The sequence below is a fragment of the Aulonocara sp. 'chitande type north' Nkhata Bay genome, linkage group LG12 (assembly GCF_057382095.1).
Source record: "Aulonocara sp. 'chitande type north' Nkhata Bay isolate Kocher_YH1m ecotype deep benthic linkage group LG12, A_spYH_male_GT1.1, whole genome shotgun sequence".
NCBI lineage: Eukaryota > Metazoa > Chordata > Actinopteri > Cichliformes > Cichlidae > Aulonocara > Aulonocara sp. 'chitande type north' Nkhata Bay.
Genome location: NC_141355.1, coordinates 8144343 through 8167584, shown reverse-complemented (window position 1 = coordinate 8167584; position 23242 = coordinate 8144343). Strand labels below are relative to the sequence as shown.

At 40.7% G+C, this 23242-nt stretch overlaps 2 protein-coding genes and 1 pseudogene across 2 annotated transcripts; 2 read left to right on the top strand and 1 right to left on the bottom strand.

Annotated features, from left to right (window-relative positions):
* Window positions 1–84: 84 nt before the first annotated feature.
* LOC147316882 (dynein axonemal heavy chain 5-like) lies at window positions 85–4587 on the bottom strand. The gene is made up of 6 exons (XM_086313057.1): window positions 4381–4587; window positions 2498–2578; window positions 1445–1535; window positions 987–1132; window positions 593–770; window positions 85–368 (listed from the first exon to the last, which is right to left on the bottom strand). The coding sequence occupies exons 1-6, from the start codon at window positions 4585–4587 to the stop codon at window positions 85–87; spliced, it is 987 nt and encodes a 328-aa protein (XP_086169183.1).
* A 2079-nt stretch (window positions 4588–6666) lies between these two features.
* On the top strand, window positions 6667–10712 carry LOC147316881 (uncharacterized). Its single transcript, XM_086313438.1, has one exon. The coding sequence runs from the start codon at window positions 6781–6783 to the stop codon at window positions 9061–9063; it is 2283 nt and encodes a 760-aa protein (XP_086169564.1). The 5' UTR covers window positions 6667–6780; the 3' UTR covers window positions 9064–10712.
* Window positions 10713–19349: 8637 nt separating this feature from the next.
* On the top strand, window positions 19350–22661 carry LOC147316880 (uncharacterized; annotated as a pseudogene).
* The last annotated feature ends 581 nt before the right edge of the window (window positions 22662–23242 follow it).

The window sequence follows — 23242 nt, the reverse complement described above, 5'->3', positions numbered from 1 at the left end:
GGGTCACTTGCAGCTTCAGAGGGAGAGAAGGGTAACACACATAAAGTATTGGAATAGACATTTTATGAGCTTATTTTAAATATTTTAGGCCTTTACAGAAATATAGCAAACAATTAAACAAGACGCACCAGAGAAGTGTATGAGCGAGGACGTATGTATGCGCTTGCGCAACAGCTCAAGGGTGTTGCGTGTCACTTTGAGCAAGGCATCCACATTACGGTGGTTGAAGTAGGACAGCAGCTCCTGGGCTTCCTGCTCCATCACTTCCATCAAGTCCCTCTTCTTCTTCCTCCTCACCAACGGAGAAGAAGGACCAACACTAGCAGAACGTAGCAGCGTGTTTCTGGAGAAGAGACGCTCGTCATCACCTAAGAAGGTGACACGTTTACAGTCAATACGAACACCTTCAGCAACACTTCACCTTGAATAAATCAGCATTATAATAAAAGTAAAAACAACAAGGTCCTAAAAAAGGTAATCCCCTTTCCTTTAAAAACCTTTGAACTGCCTTTTTTAACTTGTCTCTTACAGCATTGAATCATAATTATCACACTGTATTGTGTTTGATCGTGAAAGGAAACTGTCAGCATACCTTCACTGTCATTGTGGTCTATGGTCTTGCTCTCTGTGCAGCTTTCTTCCTCAAACTTCTCCACCTCCTCTCTCTGATTGTGGTCAAACTCTAGCAGCATGTTGATCAGTTCATTAGCTGCCTCCTCCACCAGTGAGCTCTTCATGTTCACTTTCTGGGCTTGTCTTATGCAAAGGTCCTAGACACATGCAGATATACAGTTCAGTTCAATGTAATTAATCTTTAGAATAAGAAATAATGTTTAAATACAGAAAAAAGTATTTTAAATGTGTGAGAATTACCAAAACCACTTAATAAATATTGATAGCATCTTTCAGATGTCTGCATAGTTACACAGACTTAGTAGAGCAACAATAACCCAGCGGATACTTTTATTTTATTTGTCTTCGTTTACCCTGGTGGTTTGAACAAACTCCTCACAGGTCACAGGCTCATCCTCTGGCAGGACACACAGGTTGGATATGCTCATCTCCTGCAGTACTGCTTCTATTCTAAACTCCACCAGGTCATTCACTCTGTCCATCAGCAACTCAAGATCAGCTAAACAGACAAAAAAAAACCACACAAAAGAGAAAGGGAGGGACACAAACCCACCAAAAATAAGGGAAAGAGGGAAAAATCAAGGGGAACTTGTTATGCGTTTGAACAAAGGAGAGAACAGTGATAAACAGACAATTCAGTATAAAAAAAGACAATGTGTAGAGAGAGAAAGAATCTATTGAATATATGAGTGTTACTTGTGAGAAAGCCACCTATGCAATAAATCCATTAATCACACGCAGCCAGTGCTGAGTTGCAGGAATGTCTCGTGTCAGCGTGTACAGGATCGATCTCGTTACATTTTTTGCTTACCCAACACTTTGTCGATGCGGTCGAGATACTTGTCAATATTCAGAGATGTCCAGTTGAGGGAGGTCAAACCCGGTTGTATAGCCTCATCCACCTGTCAAGTAAGTCATGTATGGTATGATGATGGTGATGCACTTTGTAAGCAACCTGCTGTGACAGTCAGTCTCATACCTGTCACCAGTTTAATGCTTAGAAAAGATTCATGACGAAACCAAGCAACAATAAAAAAGGATCTAACATTTTTTTGTGTGTTCTTCTGACTTACTAGAGACAACTGAAAATAAAAACATAAAATCAAATGAAATCAAATAAAATGAGTCCTATTTTGAACTTTTATGTAATCACATGACGCTCGATCATGGGATGCTGGGTTGGACTGAAATGCAGGACTTTGCAGAGAAATATAAAATCAAAACAAAGCTTTATTAGCTAGCACTGGCAAACATAATTTAGCTAACTGGAGCGCGCACAACATGAAGGATTTGACATCGACATGATAAAGAACAGAGGGAAACCATCCATCCTTAGACTACGATGACTGAGAACCTTCACAGACACATCCATCCATCCATTTTCTTACCCTTATCCGGGGCTGGGTCTTGGGGCAGCAGCCTAAGTAGAGAAGCTGAGACCTCCCTCTCCCCAGTCACCTCCTCCACTACCCAAAGCTCATGACCACAGGTGAGGGTAGGGACAAAAACTAACTTTGAGTCAAGCTCAGTTGCTTTGATCTCTTGCCCAAGATGTTGATTTTTTTTATTTTTACCAAAGTTCATTTTTTGGGTTAAATAAAAAACACTTTTTTGGACTTTAACCTGTGCCTGACTGTCCTTTACTGTTCGGTCAATCACTCTAGGATTCCCAATCCCAGCCGGCCACCTCGCACCAAGGGCGCGTCTCCAGGAGACTAGTTCCAGAGCCCAAGCCATTCACATCCACCATATCTAGCCGCTACCTCTCAACACTCACACACTAACTCAGGCTCCTTCTCCATGAGAGAGGTGACATTCCATGTCCCAATTGCTAGTTTTGGTAGCCGAGGGTCGGTCCACTTACCTTAGCTACATGTGGCATGGCCAGCTGTTCAAAGACACTCTGAATCTTGGCACGCACTCTAGTGTTCTCGCTCAACATCAGCTGAAATGAGATAGATGCATGTTGGAGCATTTTTGCAATCACACAAAAGGGATGAACTGAATTTTTCAGTTGACAATAAAATGGGTTTTTGTCGATTTTAGTCATTTTTAAAAATCTGTGTGGAATTTAAACACAATTCCAGGATGTTTTATACTCCTACAGGGAGTGCAGAATTATTAGGCAAGTTGTATTTTTGAGGAATAATTTTATTATTGAACAACAACCATGTTCTCAATGAACCCAAAAAACTCATTAATATCAAAGCTGAATGTTTTTGGAAGTAGTTTTTAGTTTGTTTTTAGTTTTAGCTATTTTAGGGGGATATCTGTGTGTGCAGGTGACTATTACTGTGCATAATTATTAGGCAACTTAACAAAAACAAATATATACCCATTTCAATTATTTATTTTTACCAGTGAAACCAATATAACATCTCCACATTCACAAATATACATTTCTGACATTCAAAAACAAAACAAAAACAAATCAGTGACCAATATAGCCACCTTTCTTTGCAAGGACACTCAAAAGCCTGCCATCCATGGATTCTGTCAGTGTTTTGATCTGTTCACCATCAACATTGCGTGCAGCAGCAACCACAGCCTCCCAGACACTGTTCAGAGAGGTGTACTGTTTTCCCTCCTTGTAAATCTCACATTTGATGATGGACCACAGGTTCTCAATGGGGTTCAGATCAGGTGAACAAGGTGGCCATGTCATTAGTTTTTCTTCTTTTATACCCTTTCTTGCCAGCCACGCTGTGGAGTACTTGGACGCGTGTGATGGAGCATTGTCCTGCATGAAAATCATGTTTTTCTTGAAGGATGCAGACTTCTTCCTGTACCACTGCTTGAAGAAGGTGTCTTCCAGAAACTGGCAGTAGGACTGGGAGTTGAGCTTGACTCCATCCTCAACCCGAAAAGGCCCCACAAGCTCATCTTTGATGATACCAGCCCAAACCAGTACTCCACCTCCACCTTGCTGGCGTCTGAGTCGGACTGGAGCTCTCTGCCCTTTACCAATCCAGCCACGGGCCCATCCATCTGGCCCATCAAGACTCACTTTCATTTCATCAGTCCATAAAACCTTAGAAAAACCAGTCTTGAGATATTTCTTGGCCCAGTCTTGACGTTTCAGCTTGTGTGTCTTGTTCAGTGGTGGTCCTCTTTCAGCCTATCTTACCTTGGCCATGTCTCTGAGTATTGCACACCTTGTGCTTTTGGGCACTCCAGTGATGTTGCAGCTCTGAAATATGGCCAAACTGGTGGCAAGTGGCATCTTGGCAGCTGCACGCTTGACTTTTCTCAGTTCATGGGCAGTTATTTTGCGCCTTGGTTTTTCCACACGCTTCTTGCGACCCTGTTGACTATTTTGAATGAAACGCTCGATTGTTCGATGATCACGCTTCAGAAGCTTTGCAATTTTGAGACTGCTGCATCCCTCTGCAAGATATCTCACTATTTTTGACTTTTCTGTGCCTGTCAAGTCCTTCTTTTGACCCATTTTGCCAAAGGAAAGGACGTTGCCTAATAATTATGCACACCTGATATAGGGTGTTGATGTCATTAGACCACACCCCTTCTCATTACAGGGATGCACATCACCTAATATGCTTAATTGGTAGTAGGCTTTCGAGCCTATACAGCTTGGAGTAAGACAACATGCATGAAGAGGATGATGTGGACAAAATACTCATTTGCCTAATAATTCTGCACTCCCTGTAGTTACATGCAGCTTTGATCATTTGGTTGTTCACTGTATGCATTTTTGAAATTTTAGCTACAACTGTGTGCTATGCTCACCTGTATTCTATTGTAGTGTTTCTTAAAGACGTCCTGTTTTTGCAGCAGTAGAAGAGCAAAGGGAGGGATTGCCAAATTCATCTTTGTCATGCAGTTCACCTCTCTGATCTGCGTCAGAATCTCTGGGTCAAAGTTCACAAATAACTCGCCAGTTTCTGGAGATCTGACCAGAAGAGAGGCTTGCAGGCCAACTTTGGCATCCTCCATCTGCGTTGAGGTGTTTAGTGAGGTTTATGTGAAGAGATGCAGGGAAAATGTGTGAATAAGAGGGGAGAAAAGATGTTCATTCAGTTTGTGTTTCAGATCCTCAAACTAATTTTAATATTAGACAAAGATAACCCAAGTATGGACAAAATGTAGTTTTTTCCAGCAAGAACTGCAATGATTCTTTTATCTCGCTGTAGAAGAACTTTGCCTCTTTCTTGTTTACAGAATTGTTTTAATTCAGCCACACTAGAAGGTTTTCAAGGACAAGTCATGGCAAAACACCTCAATCTGATTTAACTCCAGACTTTGACCGGGCCACTCCAAACCCTTCATTTTGTTTATTTATTTATTTGTCATTTCCACTTTATTTGTCAGTGACCAAGCAAAAACAGAACCTCTGTAGAGAAAGGATGCATTGTACCAGATTTAGCTGCTAGCTTGTTTTCATCTGCAGCTCCTGAGACGTTGAGACATTCATAGGTGGACTTCCTGGTGTTTTTCACATCTGTTGTCCTGCTACATAACCCAATTACACTTCAGTTTGTGCCACTTCAAGGCACAAACTGATGGCCAGACATTGTCCTTCAGGAGCTGGTGTGATATTGCTTTTATGAAATGCTGCATTAGTTTTGTGCTGGATGTCACTCTCATCAGTCCACAAAATATATCGGGGAGCATTAAGATGTTTTTTGGCAGATCTGAGTTTGGCAACAGTGGGACTGATTTGATGAAAGAGTTTTCATAGTTGACAGTTTAGTTTTTACAATGGGGTTTAGTGTTTTAGCAATTCAGAAAAACTCTAATACACCTGTGCTTTTCCCAGCAACTGAGGCTTTTACCCTGCACAGTTTAAGGTATGATAAAGCACTGACCTTATAAATGGCACAAAATACACATTTTAGCTGGGAGCTGGTCATTCACAGGGGAAAGGCTCCATTGTACAACAACAACAACAGTAGTAATAGTAATAATAAATTATTATTAGTCAGGCAAGTATATCATATACCAAACATGCTTCCAAACTAATGACATTTTTTGCATTCTTCACATCAGGTCAAAATGTACTTTTTTTTAAAAAGTGACTGGCACTGCGGAAATGGATCTACAGCACCACTTAAGAAATTTTAATGAACTTCTAACAACTTATTTACAGCTTGAAATACGTGTATGACATTTATTACACACAGATTCAGTGAACCCAATCCAAAGAGGAAGTCTGGAAGTCCGCCATTTTGAATGTAAAATGACATTTTGGCACAGTTTTAGTGTTTTCCAGGCATCGCTGGTTTACACATTCGCCTGCAAAGTGAGAGGTCACTGGTTAAATTCCATTTGGTTACTTCAGGAACTTTTTGGGGTTACTTCAGAAAGGGACATCTTCGTCAAAGCCATGTTTGTGGTGGAATTTTGATCATTTATCACTGGACATAAGATTTTCATCTCTAAAAATGTATTTTGTCCAGTCTGTCCCAAACTTCACACTTTTGATGACAGTCTGGCGACGACTACATGCCAATATCTGGTCACACATGGTGCCACAGTTCTCATATAACATTTTAATCAAGACTACCCCACTGTGATTGAAGCATTTCTTGCAAAACAATCATAACCAAACAAAACCTTTCCTGTTCTGTAAATGAACAGTAGGACAAAATGATTACTAGTCATTGCGGAAAGCACAATTAATGTTTTTGTTTACATCGTTGGAACGAGGAAAAATTCCCCCACCACAAAAACAGAAATACTCATGAAAGCAACCTGTAGTGCAAACACGAGGGCTGAATTTATTACTTCCTGCACTAGAAACCTGCCGATGTTGCTGATATGGATAGATCACCAGTCTTCCTTGTCTTTATCTTATTATCTCCTGTTGAGATGTCGCAGCAGAAAATGCAGCCTGGCCTGTTGAAACATTGTTTTTTTTTAGTGTTTCAACTGAAAAAATAGAATGCCTTTGATCCAAATGGAATGCATCTTGTGAAAAAAGGTGACATCTTGTGACATCACAAGATGATGACATAGATCCTTTGTTATGTCATCATCTTGCTGAGAGAAAAAACCCTTAAATAGGAGCTTTGCTCTGTTAAACTTTAATGCTCAACGGACCTTGACCTGACAGCAAGCAAACCCTTTTTGGAGAGTTTTGAGAGAATTTTACTTAGCAATTCACCGACCAAGCCGACACATTTCACCATGTCAGCTCACCCATCCTTCAGCTCAAATGAGCTTGGATTAGTTAAAGGGAGCATTTTGGGAAAGCACTACAAGGTAGAGGCTTTCCTTGGAGAAGGGGGCTTTGGTATTGTAGCCAAATGTCGTGATACCATGACTAACCGAGCTGTGGCTATTAAAGTGAACAAGAGCCGCCCTGATATTCTGCAACAGGCGAAATTGGAAATTTTCATCCTGGAGCAGCTGCGAAGGTTGGATTCAGATGCCGCCAACATTGTTCAATGGGACGGCTTTTTTCACGACGGAGAGCGGGTTTGCCTGAAATTTGAACTCCTTGATCAATGCCTGAGGGACTACATATGGGACCGGAAAAACCACTGTCTCCCCATAAGCGAAGTCAGGCCAATTTTAGGTCAACTGACAAATGCTCTGTCCCACCTGGGTTCTGTGGGAATGGTGCACGCTGACCTCAAACCTGGAAACATCATGGTTGTAAACCGCCATGAGTCTCCCATCAAAGTCAAACTTATAGACTTTGGCCTCGCATGTCCTGCGTCTGCAGTGATGCCTGGTGACCGTGTGGGGACGGTTGGTTATTGTGCACCTGAGGTTATGCTTGGCCTTCCTTACAATGAAGCAATTGACATGTGGTCTCTGGGGCTGGTAGCTGTGGAGCTTGCTACAGGGCTGCCACTCTACCCTGGAAATGAAGACTATGATGTTTTGAAATTCATCATAGAGACTCAGGGTCAGCCACCAGATCATGTTCTAGACTCTGGCGTCTACACTGAAGACTATTTCATTGAAGACAAAGACAAGCAACAGCGCTGGACATTTAAGACTGACCAACAATTTCAGTATGAGACAGGATATGAGTCCCTGGAGACAAGATGCATAAAACTGACGCGTCTGGATGACCTTGAACAAATAATAATGTTTAGACGAGGACCAGAAGCTGGCCAACGCTTATTTGTCAGCTTAATTAAACAGATGTTGGCCTTGGATGCACACCAGCGGATAACACCCTCTCAGGTTCTCCGGCATCCCTTTTTCAGCCCTAAGAGTTCCCTGTGCATTGACATGAGTGCTGAAATATCACAAAACCCTGTGGTCTTTCAGCACCCTTCAAACTTGGAAAGCAAGAGATCACAGAAAATCAACTGCAGTTTTCAAAACTCGGTTGAATTTTCTCAGCAAGTATTCGTCCACACATCAGCCAGTCCATCATTCAGCTCAGATGAGCTTGAATTAGTTAAAGGGAGCATTTTGGGAAAGCACTACAAGGTAGAGGCTTTCCTCGGAGAAGGGGGCTTTGGTATTGTAGCCAAATGTCGCGACACAACAACCAACCAAGCTGTTGCCATTAAAGTCAACAAGAGCGACCCTGATATTCTGCAACAGGCACATGTGGAAATTTTCATCCTGGAGCAGCTGCGAAGGTTGGATCCAGATGCCGCCAACATTGTTCAATGGAACGGCTTTTTCCACGACGGACAGCGGGTTTGCCTGAAATTTGAACTCCTTGATCAATGCCTGTGGGACTACATAGGGGACCGGAATAAACAGGGTCTCCCCATAAGCGAAGTCAGGCCAATTTTAGGTCAAATCACAAATGCTCTGTCCCACCTGAGTTCTGTGGGAATAGTGCACGCTGACCTCAAACCTGGAAACATCATGGTTGTAAACCGCCATGAGTCTCCCATCAAAGTCAAACTTATAGACTTTGGCCTCGCATGTCCTGCGTCTGCAGTGATACCTGGTGACTTTGTGGGGACGGTTGGTTACTGTGCACCTGAGGTTATGCTTGGCCTTCCTTACAATGAAGCAAGTGACATGTGGTCTCTGGGGCTGGTGGCTGTGGAGCTTGCTACAGGGCTGCCACTCTACCCTTCGGAGAATGACTATGATTATCTGAAATTCATCATAGAGACTCAGGGTCAGCCACCAGATCATGTGCTAGACTCTGGCGTGTACACTGAAAACTATTTCATTGGAGACAAATACAAGCAACAGCGCTGGACATTTAAGACGGAAGAACAATATAAAGGCTCTGTTCCAGGGACAGGACATGAATCCCTGGAGACAAGATACATAATACTTACACGTCTGGATGACCTTGAACAGCTAATGATGTTTAGTCGAGGACCAGAAGCGGGCCAACGCTTATTTGTCAGCCTAATTAAACAGATGTTGGCCTTGGATGCACACCAGCGGATAACACCCTCTCAGGTTCTCCGGCATCCCTTTTTCAGCCCTGGCCTCTCTAAAAGGTTCCCATGTATCAACATTGAAAGACCATACTGAATCAGTCTCCAGCATGGCATCTTCCACCCTGGACAAAAGTGATAAAAATACAAACTGGGGTTGGAAAATGACATTAACAGCAAATTACAATGCAAAAATTAATTAAGCTGCTCCAAAAATGATCACTTTGGCTTCTTTTTTTTAAATTTTCACTCCCCCCACCCCAACCAGTCGTGGCAGAGGGCTGTCCCTTCCTGAGCCTGGCTCTGTTGAAGGTTTCTTCCTTTTTAAAGGGAGTTTTTCCTTCCCACTGTCGCTAAATGCTTGCTCATAGGGAAATCTTCTGATTGTTGGAGTGGCCAAAACTCTAGGGGAAGTAGCAATTCTTGTGAAAATTTAAAAAAAAAAGCCTACCAATCTTCAAAGCGCAGCAGTGGACACCTTACCATCACATCAGTCCTTCAATCAGACCTAAAACACCACCTTTACAGAAATAAATTCCATACAAATTGGAAATAAATTGCGTAATAATTGTTGTTTTTGATTGTTTATAAATATATAGAGCTACCCTTCAGCCTCCTAGTAGACATACCTGTGTTATGAATGTGAAACTCCTCTGATTTTCAGAAAAGTTGACCTCTGACCTTGAAGTCAAGGTCATTGAGATTTAAGCTTCACAGAGATTTTCAGTAGATGCAACCATGGTATTGACTTGAAAATTCTACACTATCAAAGACTTAGGTGCCCACAGCACCTCGCCATATACAAAAGATTTTTCTATTCATTTATGTATTATTAGTTTATTTATTTCTTCATCCCGCTCTCTCTCTTTTTTTTAATTCACCTTTCTGTTGCGATGCTCTGGACATTTCTAAACCCCACAAGTTCAGCCTCAATTTTCAACCCAATTTTCCTATACTTTCACTTGAACACGTCCAGCCTTCACCTCTCACCGGTCCTCGTCCCCTCTTCTCACAGCTTCCTGTGTGGCCTCCCAAATCAAACACAGGCCCAAATCAGCCGTTTCTTCTTCTCTGTTCATTCTCTCTTCATCTTTTCAGTCTTTTCTTGGCGGTTAACTCCCAGCATGGCAAATATGAACTCAGACAGTCCAATGCAGTGCTTTCACACAGTCATGTCACTGGTACTCTTTCCAGCTTGTAATTCAGAGCACATGTTCCATTAACATACATGCTGCTGGACCCTTCAGTGTTTTAGGTCAGTTGTACTGTCTTCTGCCTGCTGTTAATTCTTCAAATCTACGGTGTTGTTCTGTCTGTTTTCTGTCTTCATCAGGAGATTGACTGTCCTTTAAGCTTCTTCTCAGGATAAGGGCAGGATGAGAGGTGAAGCTGTAAAATTTCAGCCAAAGCCTGGCCTGTTTGTCGTTCCAATTATGTTAATCTATCATTTTGCCGCTGTACTCATCTGAGGTTGAGCCAAGTCCATGGGCACCTGTATTAACACACTAAGACATTTATTTAATATCATTTTCATTACTATTTCTTAGCACTTTCACTCTCTAATTCCTCTGTTTTCCTTTTGAAACGTCTCTCACAAGCTCACAAGCTATATTCAGACTTCCTGCTTCACTTCCTGCCAGACACACACACACACACACACACACACTCTTCACTTTACTGGATTTTCATCCGTTTCTACAGCCTAATCAAGCTCTTATTTTATGTTCACACTCTATATACCCTCTGTAACTCTACTAATTCTAATATAAAAAGAATGCACCCTCAGTACAGAAAAACAGAAAAGTCAGTGATGCACAAATGTAGCAAAAATAGGAAACATTAGAACTTTAAATGTTTTCTTCCTTGTCTGCAGATTAACAGTCCACAGGTTGGGTACTTGCACTCTGTTTCGTTCCCTGGAGATGAAGGAGAGAGAGCTCAGAGGACAGCAAGATGGAGGAGTGAAGGAGAAGGTGGTGCAGCTCAGTGTCCAATCAGGAGTGAGCAGTTCTTTCACCACCTTCATTGCTGTCAACAAAGACAACAGAGAGGCGATCCAAGGACCTCTGCACCGCAGACATATTCTACCACCCTGTGAGGTTTGTTTAAAGCAAACAAAGCAATACCATGAAACTGTTAACAGCAGGATGTCAGAGTCAATAGAGAGGACTCAAAAGAGCAACTTCAAATCAAACTATTTATGTAGTAGGTGTTTCTTTGCCAATGTCTTTCCCCTGCATTAGAAAGTAATAAGCCAGATGGAAGTACAACACACATCTATGCATTTCTATAAAAACTGACCTGCCCTGAACTTATAATCTCTCTCTCTCTCTCTTTGTTTTTCCTTAAAGTGATGGCTGTCCATTCGTCCTGTAAAAGTTGTAAATATAAACCTGAATGAATGGGAGTAGAAACTGTGTGTGCGCATGAAGACATGCTTGTGTCGCTGAGATTGAACAGATTTATGTATGTTCACGTAGCCAAGTGATAATCATATATAATAATCACTGAATAGTAATAATGTTATTGAACAGGTTAAACATTTAGATATCACAAAAAGTTGCAAAAAAGCAAAAAAAAAAACCCCACACACAGCTGTGAAGTCAGCTGCACATGAATAACATTAGTACAATGACAACTTTAATCAGAGTGAGTTCAGAAGATCCAAAAGTGGGACACTAAAAACAAGCTAGTGAAAGCAAAAAGTGACTTTGAAAAATTTATTTCATAGAATTAAAGCACTGATAGGAAAAAAAACTAAACATGAGAAGAATGGCAATCCTGCAGCGACCAATCAAAGAAGACTGTAATGGCTGCATTGTAAAGAAGTGAGTGAAGAAAGCTGATTTTTTTTTAGTTTTTCTGAGATATGCAGAGTTTTAACGAACAATTTGAACACTATTATTCATTTACATTATTTGTTCTCAACAGAGATGGGCAGTAATGCGTTACAAGTAACGAGTTACTGTAATCCGATTACAGGCACTTGCCCTGGTGGCCATTCTTTCAGTGGGCATTTCTCAACAACAACTACAAACACTAGTGAAGTGAATGGGCATTTAATTAAATAATGAAACATTTAATTCAATAATTAATGGCATATTTAATTCATTCATTTTGTCACTCCTGGCCCTCCACACCTCACTGCCATGATTGTTTGTGTAGTTATTGGATTCTAAAACTACTAGAATAGAATAGAAAACACATAAGATGCAGTCTCTGTTTTTTCTTCACCTTATTAATTTGAACTGAACTGAAATAAATCCGTTCTTTTCTGTATGGTAATGACTAGGACCTGTCCCAGCTGTCTCTGGTGGATTCAGTATTGTCTCCAATGTTTCTGATAACTTCCAGTTTGGGAAGTTTCCCATGCAGGTGAGGAATGCAGTGACTGACAGACTACCCCTCCTTCATTTAGGACCCATGCCAAACACTGAGTAAAGACTTCCTTGCATTAAACCTGCATAGCTGTTTTCACATTTATAACAAATCACCTAAGTGACCGGCAGTGATCGTATAGTGCTCTGAGTTGTTGCCTAAACAAGCCCTCTTCAAATCGGAGTTACAGCAGAGAGAATATGGCACTGAAGCAATGATGACAGCTTTAATAACCTATTTTATCTTCAGTTATTCTTGTATGAAATTCTCTTAAAGTAGCAACTGAATTTCAACCAACTCAGCTAGCGCTGCATATTTTATTTCCTCTGTTAAAATAAAATGTGGCGGAGCCCAGCTGTAATTGTACCTTGCATTAATATGGTGTATTATTGATGGTGACACAGCACTGCTTAGCATGTCGTCCTGAATCTCAGGTGTGCCAATGACCTGTGCAGTATATGAGGCACTAAAATCCTGGTGGATTTCTGGGATACGAACAGGACGGAGTCATGTGAGCTCTATCAATATTGCACCACTTACGTCTCAGACCTGTATTTATGTATTTATGCACTGAAATCGCGCTGTAATATCCAGTTAACTGTCCACATTTGTACTCTGTTTTTCCATTTATTATATTTTTTTTCATTAATTTGTCTGAAAAAAGATCCACGTAGTAACCAAAGAGAGACTAAATCAATGGTCTCTAATAGCAGCCAAATTATAAGAGCTTTCATTAGTGATGGTGAGATGAAGCCTTGTGATGAACTGAAGCTTTCCATCCAACTGGTCGACTCATGGTTCGAAGCATTGTGACGATTCATTGGCTCTACTGCGCCATCAAGTGGACGATTAAAGTCAGACAGGCTCAATGATTATAATGATGTGATGTGTAAACCTCTAAACTTACAGTTTTTTCTGAATGCTTAAACCCTAACTGTGATTCCTGTAGCACAATCTCTAAAACTATTCAGACTTATAGCAAAACCACTCACTGAGTTTGCAAAACTAAAAGCACATAAACTGCTTTGCACTCAGTTTGCAATTTTGTAACACACACTTTGCAAAACGGTAGGCACAATTCACTGCACAACACTCAATTACCAAATTTCCAACACACTCCTAGCAAAAGTATACACATGTATGGCTATCATTAACACTAATTTGCCAACTGTCTGGCACACTTTCACATGTGAAAACTTTTTTAGATAATTAGTTCACTTTGCAATCAGCCTAAGCACTATAATACAGGTAAGCTGTGTGTGCGGAGTACAATGGAGGGAGCAGAAAGAGTGAGAAGTAGAGGAGGCCGAGGAAGAGGACGTGGAGGTGAAGAAGTAGGATGAAGAGGATGACAAGGACAAGGAGGAGCAAGAGGAAGACGAGGAGGGGGGAGAGGAAGATGAGGAGGGGGGAGAGGAAGGGTAGGAAGAGTAAGAAATAGAATTGCTGATGACAATAGTGGACCATGTAATCAACCATGTAATCAACCGTGGAATGACCCTGAGGGTAGCTGGCCAACGGGTCCAGCCTAACTCGAGCCGCTACACTGTAGCAAGTACCATAAGGACATCTTGAAATGAGAATCGGTTAGTACAGTCACTTCGCACAAAGATTTGTAGCACTGCCATATGCCAATGAGAAACACACCAATACCATTGATGTGAAAATACTGAAATTGTTACTTTACAGAATTGCTAGATGACCAGATGCTGGGGGCAGAGGAAGCATGTTCACTGCAGACCAAGTAACCCATATAGTCATTATGGCGATTGCAAATAATCCTATACTTGGAAATGAACACTTGTGTTTGTTTTGATGTGTTTCAAGTACACCAGTACTTGAAGTTTGGATCCCTCTATGCTTATGGATCTATGACAGAAGTATGAGCTCAAACTGACATAGCCTACCTTGTGCACAGAGAAAGCAAAAGCCAGATGTGTTTTGTATTCATACCATCAGTGTGCAGTTGGCGCATTGTGTGCTTAGTAGATGATGGCTTGTGTGTACTGTTTGATACGGAAACACCATTTTTACGAAGGTGTGAAGAGTTAATCTAGCTGTGTTTGCTTTTGCAAGAGAACTACAATGTTTTGATTATTGGGTGACAGGTTTTCTTATTTGTGTGAAGAGTTTTGCAAAATTAGCCAATAGTTACAAAAAATGTGCTTAGGCATTCAGAAAAAACTGTAATAAACTAAAAGACAGAAATCAGATTATAAGATCTGTGGTGTTGTTGATTTATATTATGGTACTTATCATTTGTGATATTTATTACTGTGTGCATACTTTATTAGGAGAGATGAGATTAAATGTTGTCAGACAAATATTCTCTTCCTTGCTGGTTCCATCGAAGGAGAAATGTTCAAGTAAGTATGTAACTGGGACGTAATCCAATTCCACAACACAATGTGACGGGGAATCAGCTGTGTTTTGCTGCCCAATTTATTTAGAATCTGGTGCAAACCGGCGAGCCAGTTCCTGAATCAGTCACGTGGTACGGACTGCCCGCGAGGCCTCGAACATCACTGCATACGTAATCAAAGCAAGCCTCGATACGCGCTTTACAAAACTACCACGAGATTACCCGACACACGCTTCAAAGCTTCGACACACAGGAGACATCACTACTGCACACAGCCTTCACACGACAACAGGTGCACCACACTGCTAAGTGTGTTTTGTGTTTAGAGTTTTGCTAAATGGGAGACTGAGCTTTGAATAGTGTTTAAGATTTTGGCAACAGTGGGACTGATTTGATGAAAGAGTTTTCATAGTTGACAGTTTAGTTTTTACAATGGGGTTTAGTGTTTTAGCAATTCAGAAAAACTCTAATACACCTGTGCTTTTCCCAGCAACTGAGGCTTTTACCCTGCACAGTTTAAGGTATGATAAAGCACTGACCTTATAAATGGCACAAAATACACATTTTAGCTGGGAGCTGGTCATTCACAGGGGAAAGGCTCCATTGTACAACAACAACAACAGTAGTAATAGTAATAATAAACTAGAAAAATTTGCATTTCCTGCGAAAATGCAGTGTGGATGCTTAAAGCTGAAGCTGTATGCAAAAAGTAGCTGAAAAAGCTGAAAAGTTGCAGAAATTGTAAAAACTTTGCAGAAGCAAAAGAAGTTTGCTAAAATGGAATAACTTAGCAGAACTGCAATATCTTAGAGGAAACATAATACTTGGCAGAGATACAATAGCATAGCAGAATTTAGCAGAAATATTGTAACTTACCAGAAACATGATAACTTCTCAAAAATACAAGAATTTAGGAGAAATAGTATAAGATAACAGAAAGAATATATTTAGCCAAAAATACTTAAACATTACAGAAACACTATGATTTAGAAAAATAGTACAACAGAGCAGAAATATTGTGATTTACCAGAGACACTGTGATGAACTATGAATATTGTAATTTTAAATTGAGACTATGTTTTAGCACAAATATTATAATTTGGCAGAAATACTATAATTTAGCAGAAATACTATATTAAGCACAAATCCTATAAAAAGCAGAAATGGTATGATTAAGCACAAATACTACATTTAGTAGAAATACTTTGTTTTAGCGCAAATCCCATAAAAAGCAGAAATACTGTACTATGATTTAGTAGAAAAACTATAATTAATCAGAAATACTAAATTTAGCAGAAATACTATGAAAAGCAGAAATAGTATGATTAAGCATAAATACTACATTTAGCAGAAATACTATATTAAGCACAAATCCTATAAAAGCAGAAATAGTATATTAAGCACAAATCTTGTAAAATAGCAGAAATAGTATGATTTAGCACAATAGTAATAAGTTAAACAGAAAAATTGGAAAAGCAAAATGGACAGCTGAAAAAATGCTGAACATGCTGAGGGTCCCTCAAATATACTTGTTAAATGACAAAAATCTGCAAAAACATTTATTACAGCCACACAATCACAAATATGTACACATGAGGAAACACACATGCACAGAGAGACCCACACACAAGATCCAATTCAGTCAACCAGTCTAAATATATTGAATTTAAATCTTAGAATGAGATCATCCCATTAAAAGCCTTTCTCTCTCTCTCTCTCTCTCTCTCTCTCTCTCTCTCTCTCTCTCTCTCTGTCTCACACACACACACACACACACACACACACACACACACACACACACACACACACACAGGGAGAGAGAAGTAAGTTTCTAGGTCAGCCTGGGAGCTGGTGAATTTGAATCCACCAATCAGAGAGGCTGTGCACTTTTCCCCACCAAAACAGGTGCTTCTGTTTACACACGCAGCAGCACAGAGAGACACAGGATTATTGCAGCCTATTTCTCATAGTGACGACTCCCCTCAAACAAATGACCATAATTTCCTAACCGTAGGGGCTAGAACGGTCATTCTTACACCGTTTTGTTCAGAAGAGATGGGGGAATCTTCAAGTGTTGACAATTTATCATTAAAATATGAATTTTTAGAGATATATGACATGGATGACTTGTTGACTTAGAAGCCACGAATTCCCCAATATGCAAATTTGAATACCTGGAGCCCACATACATGATTGGCTGGCTGGGAAGCTGTGCAGGCCCTGATTTGTGGATTTGAATTCCTCAGCCCTCAGATATGATTGGCTGGCTTAGAAGCCATGAAGGCCCCAATATGCAAATTTGAATGCCTCAGGACACATATATGATTGGCTGGGAAACCGTGCAGGCCCTGATTTGAAAATTTGAATGTCTAAGTCCTCACAGAGGATTGGCTGCCTGGGGACCTGGCAGAAATATATAGAAATACTATGATTAAGCATAAATACTACATTTAGTAGAAATACTATGTTTTAGCACAAATACTATAAAAAGCAGAAATACTATAATTTAGCAGAAATACTATATTAAGCACAAATCCTATAAAAAGCAGAAATACTATATTAAGCACAAATTCTATAAAAAGCAGAAATACTATATTAAGCACAAATCCTATTAAAAGCAGAAATACTATATTAAGCACAAATCTTATGAAATAGCAGAAACAGTATGATTTAGCACAATAGTACTAAGTTAAACAGAAAAATTGGAAAAGCAAAATGGACAGCTGAAAAAATGCTGAACATGCTGAGGGTCCCTCAAATATACTTGTTAAATGAAAAAATCAGCAAAAAAATGCACAGGGAGAGAGAAGTAAGTTTCTAGGTCAGCCTGGGAGCTGCTGAATTTGAATCCACCAATTAGAGAGCCTGTGTACTTTTTCCCGCCAAAACAGGTGCCTCTTTTTACACACGCAGCACAGAGAGGCACAGGATTATTGCAGCCTATTTCTCATAGTGAGGACTCCCCTCAAACAAATGACCATAATTTCCAAACCGTAGGGGCTAGAGCGGTCATTCTTATACCGTTTTGTTCAGAAGAGATGGGGGAATCTTCCAGTGTTAACAATTTATCATTAAAATGTGAATCTTTAGAGATATACGACATGGATGACTTGTTGACTTAGAAGCCACGAATTCCCCCAATATGCAAATTTGAATGCCTGAGGCCACATACATGATTGGCTGCCTGGGAAGCCGTGCAGGCCCTGATTTGTGGATTTGAATTCCTCAGCCCTCAGATATGATTGGCTGGCTTAGAAGCCATGAAGGCCCCAATATGCAAATTTGAATGCCTCAGGACACATATATGATTGGCTGGGAAACTGTGCAGGCCCTGATTTGAAAATTTGAATGTCTAAGTCCTCACAGAGGATTGGCTGCCTGGGGACCTGGCAGAAATATATAGAAATACTATGATTAAGCATAAATACTACATTTAGTAGAAATACTATGTTTTAGCACAAATACTATAAAAAGCAGAAATACTATAATTTAGCAGAAATACTATATTAAGCACAAATCCTATAAAAAGCAGAAATACTATATTAAGCACAAATTCTATAAAAAGCAGAAATACTATATTAAGCACAAATTCTATAAAAAGCAGAAATACTATATTAAGCACAAATCCTATTAAAAGCAGAAATACTATATTAAGCACAAATCTTATAAAATAGCAGAAATAGGATGATTAAGCATAAACACTACATTTAGTAGAAATACTATGTTTGAGCAAAAATCCTATAAAGAGCAGAAATACTATTGTGTGGATGCTTAAAGCATCCACACAATTATTGTTAGTCAGGCAAGTATATCATATACCAAACATGCTTCCAAACTAATGACATTTTTTTGCATTCTTCACATCAGGTCAAAATGTACTTTTTTTTAAAAAGTGACTGGCACTGCGGAAATGGATCTACAGCACCACTTAAGAAATTTTAAAGAACTTCTAACAACTTATTTACAGCTTGAAATACGTGTATGACATTTATTACACACAGATTCAGTGAACCCAATCCAAAGAGGAAGTCTGGAAGTCCGCCATTTTGAATGTAAAATGACATTTTGGCACAGTTTTAGTGTTTTCCAGGCATCGCTGGTTTACACATTCGCCTGCAAAGTGAGAGGTCACTGGTTAAATTCCATTTGGTTACTTCAGGAACTTTTTGGGGTTACTTCAGAAAGGGACATCTTCGTCAAAGCCATGTTTGTGGTGGAATTTTGATCATTTATCACTGGACATAAGATTTTCATCTCTAAAAATGTATTTTGTCCAGTCTGTCCCAAACTTCACACTTTTGATGACAGTCTGGCGACGACTACATGCCAATATCTGGTCACACATGGTGCCACAGTTCTCATATAACATTTTAATCAAGACTACCCCACTGTGATTGAAGCATTTCTTGCAAAACAATCATAACCAAACAAAACCTTTCCTGTTCTGTAAATGAACAGTAGGACAAAATGATTACTAGTCATTGCGGAAAGCACAATTAATGTTTTTGTTTACATCGTTGGAACGAGGAAAAATTCCCCCACCACAAAAACAGAAATACTCATGAAAGCAACCTGTAGTGCAAACACGAGGGCTGAATTTATTACTTCCTGCACTAGAAACCTGCCGATGTTGCTGATATGGATAGATCACCAGTCTTCCTTGTCTTTATCTTATTATCTCCTGTTGAGATGTCGCAGCAGAAAATGCAGCCTGGCCTGTTGAAACATTGTTTTTTTTTAGTGTTTCAACTGAAAAAATAGAATGCCTTTGATCCAAATGGAATGCATCTTGTGAAAAAAGGTGACATCTTGTGACATCACAAGATGATGACATAGATCCTTTGTTATGTCATCATCTTGCTGAGAGAAAAAACCCTTAAGTAGGAGCTTTGCTCTGTTAAACTTTAATGCTCAACGGACCTTGACCTGACAGCAAGCAAACCCTTTTTGGAGAGTTTTGAGAGAATTTTACTTAGCAATTCACCGACCAAGCCGACACATTTCACCATGTCAGCTCACCCATCCTTCAGCTCAAATGAGCTTGGATTAGTTAAAGGGAGCATTTTGGGAAAGCACTACAAGGTAGAGGCTTTCCTTGGAGAAGGGGGCTTTGGTATTGTAGCCAAATGTCGTGATACCATGACTAACCGAGCTGTGGCTATTAAAGTGAACAAGAGCCGCCCTGATATTCTGCAACAGGCGAAATTGGAAATTTTCATCCTGGAGCAGCTGCGAAGGTTGGATTCAGATGCCGCCAACATTGTTCAATGGGACGGCTTTTTTCACGACGGAGAGCGGGTTTGCCTGAAATTTGAACTCCTTGATCAATGCCTGAGGGACTACATATGGGACCGGAAAAACCACTGTCTCCCCATAAGCGAAGTCAGGCCAATTTTAGGTCAACTGACAAATGCTCTGTCCCACCTGGGTTCTGTGGGAATGGTGCACGCTGACCTCAAACCTGGAAACATCATGGTTGTAAACCGCCATGAGTCTCCCATCAAAGTCAAACTTATAGACTTTGGCCTCGCATGTCCTGCGTCTGCAGTGATGCCTGGTGACCGTGTGGGGACGGTTGGTTATTGTGCACCTGAGGTTATGCTTGGCCTTCCTTACAATGAAGCAATTGACATGTGGTCTCTGGGGCTGGTAGCTGTGGAGCTTGCTACAGGGCTGCCACTCTACCCTGGAAATGAAGACTATGATGTTTTGAAATTCATCATAGAGACTCAGGGTCAGCCACCAGATCATGTTCTAGACTCTGGCGTCTACACTGAAGACTATTTCATTGAAGACAAAGACAAGCAACAGCGCTGGACATTTAAGACTGACCAACAATTTCAGTATGAGACAGGATATGAGTCCCTGGAGACAAGATGCATAAAACTGACGCGTCTGGATGACCTTGAACAAATAATAATGTTTAGACGAGGACCAGAAGCTGGCCAACGCTTATTTGTCAGCTTAATTAAACAGATGTTGGCCTTGGATGCACACCAGCGGATAACACCCTCTCAGGTTCTCCGGCATCCCTTTTTCAGCCCTAAGAGTTCCCTGTGCATTGACATGAGTGCTGAAATATCACAAAACCCTGTGGTCTTTCAGCACCCTTCAAACTTGGAAAGCAAGAGATCACAGAAAATCAACTGCAGTTTTCAAAACTCGGTTGAATTTTCTCAGCAAGTATTCGTCCACACATCAGCCAGTCCATCATTCAGCTCAGATGAGCTTGAATTAGTTAAAGGGAGCATTTTGGGAAAGCACTACAAGGTAGAGGCTTTCCTCGGAGAAGGGGGCTTTGGTATTGTAGCCAAATGTCGCGACACAACAACCAACCAAGCTGTTGCCATTAAAGTCAACAAGAGCGACCCTGATATTCTGCAACAGGCACATGTGGAAATTTTCATCCTGGAGCAGCTGCGAAGGTTGGATCCAGATGCCGCCAACATTGTTCAATGGAACGGCTTTTTCCACGACGGACAGCGGGTTTGCCTGAAATTTGAACTCCTTGATCAATGCCTGTGGGACTACATAGGGGACCGGAATAAACAGGGTCTCCCCATAAGCGAAGTCAGGCCAATTTTAGGTCAAATCACAAATGCTCTGTCCCACCTGAGTTCTGTGGGAATAGTGCACGCTGACCTCAAACCTGGAAACATCATGGTTGTAAACCGCCATGAGTCTCCCATCAAAGTCAAACTTATAGACTTTGGCCTCGCATGTCCTGCGTCTGCAGTGATACCTGGTGACTTTGTGGGGACGGTTGGTTACTGTGCACCTGAGGTTATGCTTGGCCTTCCTTACAATGAAGCAAGTGACATGTGGTCTCTGGGGCTGGTGGCTGTGGAGCTTGCTACAGGGCTGCCACTCTACCCTTCGGAGAATGACTATGATTATCTGAAATTCATCATAGAGACTCAGGGTCAGCCACCAGATCATGTGCTAGACTCTGGCGTGTACACTGAAAACTATTTCATTGGAGACAAATACAAGCAACAGCGCTGGACATTTAAGACGGAAGAACAATATAAAGGCTCTGTTCCAGGGACAGGACATGAATCCCTGGAGACAAGATACATAATACTTACACGTCTGGATGACCTTGAACAGCTAATGATGTTTAGACGAGGACCAGAAGCGGGCCAACGCTTATTTGTCAGCCTAATTAAACAGATGTTGGCCTTGGATGCACACCAGCGGATAACACCCTCTCAGGTTCTCCGGCATCCCTTTTTCAGCCCTGGCCTCTCTAAAAGGTTCCCATGTATCAACATTGAAAGACCATACTGAATCAGTCTCCAGCATGGCATCTTCCACCCTGGACAAAAGTGATAAAAATACAAACTGGGGTTGGAAAATGACATTAACAGCAAATTACAATGCAAAAATTAATTAAGCTGCTCCAAAAATGATCACTTTGGCTTCTTTTTTTTAAATTTTCACTCCCCCCACCCCAACCAGTCGTGGCAGAGGGCTGTCCCTTCCTGAGCCTGGCTCTGTTGAAGGTTTCTTCCTTTTTAAAGGGAGTTTTTCCTTCCCACTGTCGCTAAATGCTTGCTCATAGGGAAATCTTCTGATTGTTGGAGTGGCCAAAACTCTAGGGGAAGTAGCAATTCTTGTGAAAATTTAAAAAAAAAAGCCTACCAATCTTCAAAGCGCAGCAGTGGACACCTTACCATCACATCAGTCCTTCAATCAGACCTAAAACACCACCTTTACAGAAATAAATTCCATACAAATTGGAAATAAATTGCGTAATAATTGTTGTTTTTGATTGTTTATAAATATATAGAGCTACCCTTCAGCCTCCTAGTAGACATACCTGTGTTATGAATGTGAAACTCCTCTGATTTTCAGAAAAGTTGACCTCTGACCTTGAAGTCAAGGTCATTGAGATTTAAGCTTCACAGAGATTTTCAGTAGATGCAACCATGGTATTGACTTGAAAATTCTACACTATCAAAGACTTAGGTGCCCACAGCACCGCGCCATATACAAAAGATTTTTCTATTCATTTATGTATTATTAGTTTATTTATTTCTTTATCCCGCTCTCTCTCTTTTTTTTAATTCACCTTTCTGTTGCGATGCTCTGGACATTTCTAAACCCCACAAGTTCAGCCTCAATTTTCAACCCAATTTTCCTATACTTTCACTTGAACACGTCCAGCCTTCACCTCTCACCGGTCCTCGTCCCCTCTTCTCACAGCTTCCTGTGTGGCCTCCCAAATCAAACACAGGCCCAAATCAGCCGTTTCTTCTTCTCTGTTCATTCTCTCTTCATCTTTTCAGTCTTTTCTTGGCGGTTAACTCCCAGCATGGCAAATATGAACTCAGACAGTCCAATGCAGTGCTTTCACACAGTCATGTCACTGGTACTCTTTCCAGCTTGTAATTCAGAGCACATGTTCCATTAACATACATGCTGCTGGACCCTTCAGTGTTTTAGGTCAGTTGTACTGTCTTCTGCCTGCTGTTAATTCTTCAAATCTACGGTGTTGTTCTGTCTGTTTTCTGTCTTCATCAGGAGATTGACT